The sequence below is a fragment of the Arachis ipaensis genome, chromosome B7, assembly GCF_059453495.1.
Source record: "Arachis ipaensis isolate K30076 ecotype BB chromosome B7, ASM5945349v1, whole genome shotgun sequence".
Lineage (NCBI taxonomy): Eukaryota > Viridiplantae > Streptophyta > Magnoliopsida > Fabales > Fabaceae > Arachis > Arachis ipaensis.
In genome coordinates, this window is record NC_142442.1 from 13,201,590 (window position 1) to 13,213,838 (window position 12,249).

A 12,249-nucleotide genomic window follows, 5' to 3' on the forward strand; every position below is an offset into this window, starting at 1 on the left:
GCATTATGCATTCGACATGTTGCGGCAAATTTCGCCCTCACCTTCAAGGGCAAAGACACAAGGAGGCTACTTGTGAATGCGGCGTACGCTAAGACCGAGGTAGAGTTCCAGTACTGGTTTGATATTCTTAGGACCGAAGACCCGACGATGTGTGGCTGGGCTAATCGGATTGAGTATTCCTTGTAGACACAACATTGTGATGAGGGGCGTAGATTCGGACACATGACGACGAATATATCTGAGTGTGTGAACTCGATCCTCAAGGGTGTCAGAAACCTTCCTGTGTGCTCGCTAGTCAAGGCAACATACGGAAGGTTGGCCGAATTATTTGTTCGCAAAGGGAAGGAGGCTGAGGCGCAGATGGGTACCGGACAACAATTTAGTCAGCACTTGGTGAAGTGTATAGAGGCCAACTTGAAGACGGCTAGGTGCTTCACGGTAACTGTGTACGACAGGGATAACTCCGAGTTCACCGTCGCAGAGACAATTCCGACTGGTTCTTTCTCACTGGGTACCTACAGAGTCTCGCTTGCATCTCACACATGTGACTGCGGATACTTCCAGGCACTTCATTTCCCGTGTCCCCACGCACTGGCATGCTGTGCCTACTCACGGCTTCCATGGGAGCCTTACGTCCACCAGGTGTATCGTCTTAGTTCGGTCTTCAGTGTGTATCAGATGAGTTTCACACCTCCCATTCCGGAGGGTTTCTGGCCACCATATGACGGGCCGACTGTCATCCCTGACCCCAATAAGAGGCGTGCGAGAGAGGGTCGTCCCAGGTCCACTCGGATACGGACCAATATAGACGAGGCAGATCCGAACCGGCCAAAGAGATGTGGGCTTTGTCGGCAGCCCGGCCACACACGTCGGAGTTGCCCACAGCTCGGAGGAGCAGAGCACACACGGGAACATGATTAGGTGTATTGGTGGCTTTGGTACTTTTGTTATTTCAATTTCGCGTTTAGATTCCACTATTATCGGTTTTCTTGCTTGTAGTTGGTGACTGATAGAATTTATTAACGTTAGTGTGATGTACTTTGAATGGGATTTTAGTTAATGAATATGTTCTGTCACCGCAGTTTTAAACGAAATGTATGTCTAATGCACACCGGCAAAAATAACTTTACGAGTTTTATTAAGACATGATGCGGAAACTATGTTCGTAACTTAAATTGCTTGCTGGAACGAATTCTGAGTAATTCGAACCAAGCTGGTTCGAATTACTTTGTAAATATTTCTTCAGTGTAAATCGAACCTATTAGGTTCGAATTATCAAGTTAGGGTTCGAACCAATTTGGTTCGAATTATGTTGCTTTGTTCTATACGTGTAATTCGAACATATTTGGTTCGAATTACTTGGAAAGTGAGTTCGAACCTATTTGGTTCGAACTATATAGAAATGTCCTTTGGTTGATTGATGAATCAGATTTTGTTTTGGCTTATCTGTGTAAAATTGATCTCCCTTTGGCTTGTTTAGGTTTTTTACCCTTATTTTTATCTAGAAAATATAAAAAATTATGGTATAATATTATTATGTAAATAATAATAATAATAATAATAATAATAATAATAATAATAATAATAATAATAATAATAATAATCAATAAAATTATTAGAGATTATTTTACAAGAAATTCAAAGTTAAAACCATTTGATATTTTTGTATTTAATATAATCAAAAGATGTACTATTTTTAAAAATATGTTTGCATTAAAAAAAATATGTATTTAATATAAATCCAAATTAAAATATTTTTTAATACATATTTTTTAATACAAACATATATATATTTTTTTTACATAGGACATCTTTTGATTATATTAAATACAAAAATATCAAATGGTTTTAAGTTTGAATTTCTTATAAAATAATTTCTAATAATTTTATTATTATTATTATTATTGAGTGAATATATATATATATATATAAGAATTTAATGAATAAATTTATCATTATTTTTGTCCAAAAATACAAAAAATATAGTACAATATTATTTTGTAATTAATAATAATAATTATTTTATTTTATTTTATTTTTGGACGGAGGACTATTATGTCTAACAGAGAGAAATATTGGGGATTGATTTGTACATTAATTTTTTTTGGGGCTAAAATATCCGTTTTTAGAATCTTTGGGGACTGATTTGAGTAATTACTTTGCCGGGAAATGAACTGGGGACTAATTTGTCTGCCGGAGTAAAACGTTGGAAATTGATCTTTATATTAATTTTTTTAGGGACTAAAATGTCCAATTCTAAAATCTTGAGGAACTGATTTGGTAATTACTCTTAAATAAATAATAATAAGAGTCGTTCAATTAGTTTCAGTCAACATATTATTAACGTAGACAAGCCATCACACTTTTAGAAATATCAAGTGTTAAATTTTGTTTAATTCTCTTTTTTCAAAAAAAAATTCCATGAATTATCAAGGTCTTTTTTAATGATGATGAAATCATAATTATTTTCTGATTTGTTTTTATTTAAATAATCAATGTTCTTTTTTACTTTATTTATATTAGGTACATGAGTTTTTTTTTTTTTTTTTTTTTTGTTCAGAGCACCGATCATTGTAGTTCTCGAGTTTCTAAATACTTGAATCCTGTATGAGTTCACAACCTCGGCAATGGCAATAAGTTTTTATCTGCGGAACGGAGAGTAAAATAAATACACAATAGCAGCAAAGACCAAAAAAAAAAAGTATTGCAATTTTTTAAGGTTGATTCAACCATACTTTTTTTTTATATTTTTTATATTTAAGTATATTATTCATCTTATAAATATGTGTTGTGTAAACTCATTTGTAATGAGATATAATAATATAATATAATTTTTTAATATAATTAAAATTATTTTGAGAAATTGATCTTGTTTGTTTTTTATGAATTTTTTAAATTTTTAATAAAAGATAAAAAATAAAAATTAATTTTATATTCAAACTAAGTAATTTAGATGTTTGAAAATTATAATTTTCAAACTTTGGAATAGAACTCAAAATAAAAAAATTGTGACAAGTGAGGTGACGCATTTCGAGAGACGGTGCTATTTACATGAAAAAAATTTGTAGAAAAATTGGGTTAGAGATATGAAATTGTCATTATTCTCCTACTTCAAATTTTCAATGTCTCGAGTTCGTCATTTCTATGGTGGAGGTTATATCTACAAAAATTCCAATGCTTAAGTTAGGTACAAATTTATTTCTATTTTTATTGTCCTATTTTTATTTTTTTTTCTTTCTTACGTAAATTCAGTTTGGATAGGTATATAAGTAATTTTTTTTTTTAACTTATGAAAAATTACAATATTAATATTTGATATAATTTTTAAAACTAGCTTGTGATTTTCTAAAAATCGTTTAAAGTGTTTATGGAAAAGTAAAAAAAAAATATTTTTTTTAATAAAAAACTTTTTATCATTTTCTTTTTAAAATAAGCAATTTTATAAGTAAAAAATCAAACACAAAATAATTTATTTATAAGTTATTTTTTGTTCGCAAATTACCTTAAACGATGGAATCCACATTCCGGCAAGATTGTGAGCTTCATGGTCTCCATCCGATTAAGTGAATGGTGGAGGGTGACCTGCAAAGATACTACTCCGATGCAAAGACAAGTTTCGAGTTCTTGGATTAGAAAGGAACAAATTGAGTTCGAGAATCATTGAACCACTAAAACCAAAATCTGAATTCCTAACACTTTTAATATAAATCTTTATATTTTAAGTTATTTTAAAAAAAAAACTTAATTAAATTATTTATTTAAACTACCCCTTAATTTTTTCAGTTTAATGACCAAGAGATTATTCTATAAATAAGAAATTTTTACTCCACGAAAAAAAGTTCTCTCTTTAAAAATCAATAACAATGGCTGAAATAACACAAATACAATAACCGATATTTAAATGCAAACTAAGTGCATATACTTCACACCATCTCAAGTTCTTGTACGCAAGGCATTACAATTGTAATAAGTGTATAACTAATTTGAGTTATCCAGTAGTCATTTTATTTGTTTTCTTTAAACAAGTTAAGAATTTAAATTATTTTTTATATATGTAATAATTAATTGATAAATAATAATAAATAAAAATTTAATTTATAATAAATTAATTCTTCATTTATCAAATTAGTGAATATCATAAAAAACAAAATTTTTGTTTTTATAAATAATAATTATGTTAAAGTAGTTGTTTACATAAAAATAAATTTATATAAAAATAATAGTTCATATGTAAATAATTAAATATATATTATGTTAAGTAATTTAGTTAAATATATCAAATTATTTAATTAATAGTTCGTAATTATCATTTTTATGTAAAAATTATGAGAGTAGTTATGTTAAATAATTATTATATATATATTGAAATCTCTTTTATTCCAATAAAACATTTCCTTTAAATATTTTTTAAACAATAGTAGTAGGTAGTATTGTAACGGTTAAAAACAAATACATAAAACACATTTAATTAGCTAGGTGTTGGTCAATACCCGACCATCCAAATCTCTTGTGGATGCAGTCATCCATGGTCGTTGCATTTGAATGCACGCCAAATGCACCATATAAATATCACTATTCATAAAAAATTAATTACTAAATTAATTATTATATATTTATATATAAATAAAAATTTTATTAACTATATTTATTAAAAAAATTTATAAATAATTATATATATTATTTTATATATTTTTAATATATTTTTTATTTTAATATTTGTATTTATAATTTAATAACTAATTTTTTTATATATATACGTAATATGTTTATTGTGTATTAATGAATGGAAAACAAATATCCAGCCTTCTTTTAGGTCAATATCCGACCGGCCATATATAGTAAAAAATATATAGTAAAATATATTTTAGACGAAACATTTCTTTGACAAAGAATTTTTAAATAAATTAGAAAAAGGCCCCAAAAACTTTCATTTTGCCAAACTCAAGTGTTTGGAGTAATATATTATCATCATTTTTTTTAGTTAAACGAGTTGCTAGCTATATTATTATTTGTGAGAATAGTTATTCGATATTCTAGCTTGTGAAACTTTTCTTGGAATAATCTAAAATTAAATCAATTTTATTCTTAAAAAAAGGATGAATTTTCTTTATTTTTTTAGTGTAATAACAATTATTTAGATTATATAAAAGTCAATAAAAAAGAATTGTAAAGAAATAAAAACTCACTCTTCTATAATAAAAAAAACTTATATTCATTGTAAGTTCTCAGTAATGGTAGAGTAAGTATAAGAGGTGAGTTGCATAAAAATGTAGCTTAAAAAGTGAGTTAGAAGGAGCTGAGTCAGCAGAAAAGTCTCTAGAAGAAGATGAATCAGTAGAGTTAGTTATAGGAAGTTAAGTTCTGTTATGCAAGTGTAATATGTATGACTTCTGTTATTGAAGTGTGATAAGTGTGATTTGTAGTATTAGAAAACTCTATAAATAAGTTGGTGTATTAAGATAGTGTTAATCTTTGTAATGTTCAGTTAGAAATGCATACACAGTAACAATGCTCTTAGTTCTTTTTCTACTATCTCAGTTTTATCTTCCAACTCTCTTCTCTCTGCACCTGTATCTGATACTGTCATGGTATCAGAGCTCTGTGTCTGAAAGAGTTTGAAAGATCAAGAGTTCGATCTTTGATAAACTTCAAAAGTGAAAAAATAGCATAAGACAAACAAAGAAAAAAAAAAGCCTTTGAAAAAATCAAACAGACCTAAAAGAGACTCTTGTTTGAGGGGGAATGTTAGAGATATAACCATTAAGAACATGAATAAACAAGCTGTCACAAGCACAGAAAATAAACCACAATAACGGCCACTACTAAAACAAAGAACATGAAGCAGAACCTACCTCTTTGTAGGGTTGCTCCTAGCGAAGAATGGAGAGGCGATGATGCGACTTGAACACCCTTACACTTGATTCGACAATGTCTCTCGTCTCGTCAGGTTCTTCTTCGCGCCAAACTTCCAGAGCAACGTCTCTTCCTCTCAACGTGACCTTTCAGTTTTACTAGTAGTGACACACTAAGTCACAGTAACTCAGTAACTAATAACAGCAGTTGCTAATTGGATTTTAGGGCAAAATTAAATTAGGACAAAAATTAAATTGAATGAGGTTAATTTTCAGGTAGGCTAATGAAATTATTAATTACAAATTTCAACTCAAATAAACCTTCTCTTGTCAGCAAAAATCGGTGTCCACATAAGCATCGTAGTCACCGGAGCTATGGTCCAGCAAGCACGAACACACGCTTGGCAAATTTTTAAAACATTTAAGTACCTTTTTGTCAATAACAATAATCAGGTACCAAAATGTCAGCATTTAAATCTTTCAGGTACTGTCCGTCATTTATATATATCATTATTTGGTTATACCTTGAGGCACGTATATATTTTATGAGGCGGTCTTTTAGTTTGGCAGAATTTTTATTTTTTTTAATAAGTAATAAATTTATTTATTTTAAAATATTAATGGAGTATTGCTAAATTTTGATTGTCTAAAAATTTTAAATTGTGTGTACCATTAATTTGGTGTAAAATTAATTGATTATCTTTTTGGGATATAAGGATTATTATGTATATGTCACTTATACGAATATTGATCTATCCAAAGAAAGATCTATATTTGTCTAAGTTATATGTACACATTAATAATATTTGAGTAATAGAAAATAATGTTATTATTTAATTATTACATAAAGAAACTAGTAACAATTTGGATTATTATACCCACCTATTTTATAACGATTTAGTTTTGGAATAAATTGATTGAACATTATGTTGCAAAAGTAGCATTTTTTGTGAAAATTGATTTATTTAAAACATAAGAAATATGGTGATATATAATTCATGCGAATATTGGTCAGCCCAAAGAAAAATTTATATTTGGCCGAATTATATACACATATTGATGGTAAATACATGTTTGGGTAACTAATTAAGAATAAAGTAATGCTTATTATTTATGTGGACAATAATCGACCCAAAAGAAGTTTATTGTTTGGCCAAATAATAAGCATTGTACACTTTTGTTCATTTTCTATTAATTATGCGGTCAATAATCGGCACAAAGGAAGGTTATTGTTTAGCCAGTTAATAGAAAATATATACGGTAATAAATAGGTTGCGAAGTTTAAGTTTCCATGTGCGCATTAAGTCGGTGCAAAGAAAGGGTTAATGTGTGACATGAATTTTGACAATATTGATTACTGCAATGAGAGTATCACTTAGTTAATTTTCTATCCAAAAATTAAAAATTAATGTTGTTCTAGATATCTCAATATAGATTTTTTTCCATTATTTAACTAATGTTTACTGCATGTTCTTTTTGTTCTAATCCAGAAACTATGGCTTCAGCTACCAATGTTTTTGCACAAATTAACAGTATTCTTATGCTGAATGGTTCAAACTTTGTGATCTGGAAGGATACTGTGGAGATTGTCCTTAGTTGTATGGATCTGGATATAGCTCTTTGAAAGGAGAAACCCACTTCCACTCCAAAAAATCTCAATGAGGTTAAAATAGAGAAGTGAGAGAGATCCAATCGAATGAGCATTATGATCATGAAACGCTCAATTCCTGAGGAATTTCGGGGCTCAATTACTGAGGATAAAGATGCCAAACAGTTCCTGAAAGATGTTGAAAAATTCTTTGCTAATAATGAAAAGGCGGAGACAAGTAGCCTTTTGAGCAAACTTGTTTCCATGAGGTATAAAGGTAAAGGGAATATAAAGGAGTACATTATGGAAATGTCTCATCTTCAAAATTGAAAGCACTAAAGTTAGAGTTGTCTGAAGACTTACTCGTGCATTTCATTTTGATCTCCCTTCCTGCACACTTTGGGCAATTCAAAGTGAGTTATAATACTCTGAAGGACACTTGGTCCTTAAATGAGCTTATATCTCACTGTGTGCAAGAAGAAGAGAGGTTACAACAAGATAAGACTGAAAGTGCTCACATGACTTCATCTTCTCAGTATAAAAGAAAGTGTGATACTACTACAGATGTGCATTCTCAGCAGAAAAAGACTAAGAAATAGGATCAAGTTTCAACATGTTTCTTCTGTAAGAAAATGGGACATATGAAGAAAGATTATACCAAATATGCCACTTGGCGTGTAAAAAAGGGTATAATTCTTATTTTGATTTGTTCTAAGACTAGTTTAAGTTATGCACCTGGTGGGTAGATTCTGCTGCTACTACTCATGTAAGTGTTACTATGCAGGGTTGCCTATGGAGCCGACCGCCAAGTGATGCTGAAAGATACATCTATGTGACAGACGACAATATAGTTGCAGTCGAAACTATAGGAACCTTTAGATTATGTTCTACGAGTGGATTTTACTTGGATTTATTAGAGACATTTTATGTACTGTCATTTAGACGAAATTTGATTTCTGTTTTTCGTTTGAACAAATCAGGTTATTTTTGTTCGTTCGAAAACAATAAAGTCAGTCTCTTTTATAATTCGAATAATACCTCGTATAGAATGTATTTAGCTTTAGAAACTAAAATATTTTTTTAAAATTAAGATTATCTAATATGAATTAGAAATTTGGTTTTCAAAAATTTAATTGCAATATTTTTTTTCACCAAAAAAATTCTTCTTTTTTTTTTTGTCATTACACTATCCACACTTTGAGGTTTTCTAAACCTCATCCCAGTCTCAGCTAGGATTTAAATTTGGTGCAGCTTGATTAAGGGGCAATGTCATTATCAATAATCATTTGGTTTAGGGCCTCTGCTGCAGAAATTCTCCTTATAATTTATACTATTTCTGACCAAAAAAAAAAATAATTTATACTATTTGGGGGCTTTTCTTGTCAATGGGCTTATCTATTCTCAATTTATGACAAAATCTTAAATGTTTCAGCTGAAGTTTTATGCAAGGCCCAGTTAACTGCACATTAGGAATTGAGGTGACAAAAAGAATACTCTTCATCAAAGGAAAGTACGTCTTTAACACCAATAAAAGAAGTACATCTAACCAACTTGGATTGGTCGAGTGGTCAGCTCACTCGTCTGCTTAAGTAAGTGTTGGGAGTTTGAATCCCACCTTGTGCATGCAGCAACCCATTGGCCAATGACAGATCCTTAAATGAAACTCAGATCCGCGACGGTTTAGTCATTGACCTGTCGGGTTGGAGAATACCGTAGACAATAAAAAAAAAAGTACATCTTTTTTAAAATTAAAATTAAATATGACACTTCTAGTCCAAAATAATAGTAAAATAAATATCACACTTCGAATAAATTACTTAAACTTACTTCACTCTACAGATATAACCCAAAGAGAATCTAATTCCTCTTTAAGTTCAATTGCCGTATTGTCTCATTTATTATTATGAAGAATAAGAAAACCAACTAACCAAGTATGTTTTCTTTTTCCTTTTCTTTTGTGGAGGAGAAAGTCTGAAAAATGAGTTTGTTGTCTACATTTCTGTTGACTAGAAATTGTTTGTCGCCTAAACATTTTCACTCGATCAATAGCAATTTCTTACGCATATATATAAGACTTATATATATAAGGGTATTTTAGAAAATAAAAAATGTGTACAAATCTCTTTCAAAATCTTCGCTATATAGGATAAATTATATAGTAAATAATAATAATATAATAGAAGTAGATATAGTAGAAGAAATATTACTTTGACAAATAATTTTTAAATAAATTAGAAAGGGACTCCAAAAATTTATATTTTGCCAAACTCAAGTGATATATCTATTATCATAAATAATTTTTTTTAGCTAAATGAGTTGCATATTATTCTTTGTGAGAGTATTTATTTGATATTCTTGCATTGCGGCACTCTTCTTGAAATAATAAAAAGTGAGATCAAATTTAGGCTCAGTTTGGGTAACTAACTTAATTAAGCTCCTTTTGATAAAATAACTTAAATAATAAATGACTCTGTTAAAAGTAACTTATAAATAAGTTATTTTGTGTTTGGATTTTTATCTCTAAAAGTGCTTATTTTAAAGAAATGTAATGAAAAGTAGAAGTATTATGAGAGAAGTCATTTTTTTTAACTTCTCTATAAGCTCCAAAATAGCTTCTTAAAAAGTTGCAATTTGGTTTTGAAAATTGCACTCGACATTAATGCTACTACTTTTCATAAGTCAAAAGTTAAAAAAAGCTACTTCTAGAGTTTTCCAAACAGACCCTTATTCCTATAAAGAATGACTTCTCTGCTTCTTTAATTATACGAGGAATGTTAGGGTCAGTAATTTTGGTATTTTGTAACCATTAATTAACCATGAATAATATTTTTAATGGTGTAAGATTATATCTAATGGTAGAAGATCACTCACTTTTGTTTTGATGGTTAAATACTGGCCAGAAAATACAAAAATTACTGACTTCCTAGACTTTTTCTTTTTTTAATGTAATAATAATTATCATAAAAATTATATATAAATAAATAAAGTTGCAAAGAAATAACAACTCACCCTTCTATATAATCAAGAAATTAATTATATTCACTAATAATTATTAGAATCTTATAATTAGGCTAATGGGTAATGTTCAATATATCTTTTTTATTTTTTTATTAGAAAAAATAAAGAAAAGAAAAAACACAGCTAAGCAGAAACTAAACACCATCTCCATTATCGTACCGTCAACCTTGTTCAGTGTTTGACTGTTTTTAACTTTTTATTCACAGCCAGCTTGATCGTGCGTGTCGCTCACATTGTCTTATTATTTGACGGCCTTTAATTTAAGAAAAACCCACTTCATTCGGTTAACGAATAAAATTATTTATTGAAATCAAGAATATATATATTGTTTAGTTAGTATAATAATAATAATAATAATAATAATAATAATAATAATAATAATAAAAGAATTATTAATTAGAATGAAAGTTTGTCAATGAGTTATAACTTAAATGACATAGTCTCTTTATACTCATTTAAGAGGTTGTGAGTTTTAATTTTCTTATTAGAAAAAAAAATAGAATGAAAGTTTCTGGTTATCGCTCAAATGACCATAATAAAAAGATGAAACGTATAATTCCTCTTTTTAATACCGAAAATGGGAAGTATGAAAAAAAAAAGAATAAAGTATATTTTTTATTTTTAAAGTTTGTTAAAAATTTTAAAAATATTTTTAAGTTTTATTTTATTTTAGTTTTATCCTAAAAATTTTTAATTTGCATCATGATGACTCTTAACAGCTAAATTTTTGGAAAGTATAAAACTAATCCAACAACAATATATGATAACTATGTTTGATTTGCTTATGTTAAATGTTATTTTTGCGAAATTATTGCTGAATTTGTCCTAAATTTTTTGAAAAATTAACTGTCAAGGATATATTTGATGCAAATCGAAAATTTTTAAAACAAAATTGAAACAAAATAAAATTTAGATATTTTTAAAATTTTTTACAAATGTTAGATATAAAAAATATACTTTATCCAAATAAAAATAATTGATAAGGTGCACTTATATATATATATATATAATATTTCTCAATTCAACAGGACAAGAACTAAGTTATTATTAATCTAAATTCTATTTAAAAATTTATCACTAATTGTTCTTGCGCGAATAACCTGGACGTGACTTCGGCTATGAGAATCGATGCCGAGCTTTAGCCTTCAACGCCAAGCTATAAGCTAGGATGATCCGAGCTCTTTGTCCAGGGAGATGTCACGTCACGGAGAGTATGAACAAAGGGGGAGTGTACTTGCAAAAGACACTCCGATGCTTAAGTTAGTACTGAAAATTCAGTGTATTCGTTAAGGATAAGATGCCATACCTTTATAGGTGGAGTATAATAGGTCGGTTACATTATTGTTGATCATCTGAATTGAAGAGCAGTTATTAGGTTTTAATAAGTAGTAATGTCTGGTCGGTCGTTTTTATTCTCGGGTGTAACGTATGCGTGAATTGCCGAGTTATGGTGCATAAATTCGAGTTATGACATCAGATTTGTAACAGCCATATCATAGCCCCTAAGCTTGGCTTGAGAATATGTTTAATGAAGCAGGTTGAGCTTTTAATGAATCATAAATCGGCCATTAAGTGGGTGCATAACTCGGCAAATGACTTGGCCTTGGAGCCCCTAGTTCAAGTTGCTTCATTAAGCAGTTATTTAATTAATATAAGTAGGAGAGAGAAACTAAATTTAATGCTCATTAATGACGTGCGTGTTCCCAATGCACATTATTTCTTCTTAGGTCACTGAAGTGATGGGTTAGTGGATTTCAAAAACAGGTTTAAAGTTTTAATTAAAAACTTTGG

General features: G+C 29.2%; 1 protein-coding gene across 1 annotated transcript; it reads left to right on the forward strand.

Annotated features, from left to right (window-relative positions):
• Positions 1-222: 222 nt before the first annotated feature.
• Positions 223-921, forward strand: LOC148550370 (uncharacterized). The gene has a single exon (XM_088494466.1). It carries the CDS (start codon positions 223-225, stop codon positions 919-921), a length of 699 nt encoding a protein of 232 aa, XP_088350592.1.
• Positions 922-12,249: the final 11,328 nt, after the last annotated feature.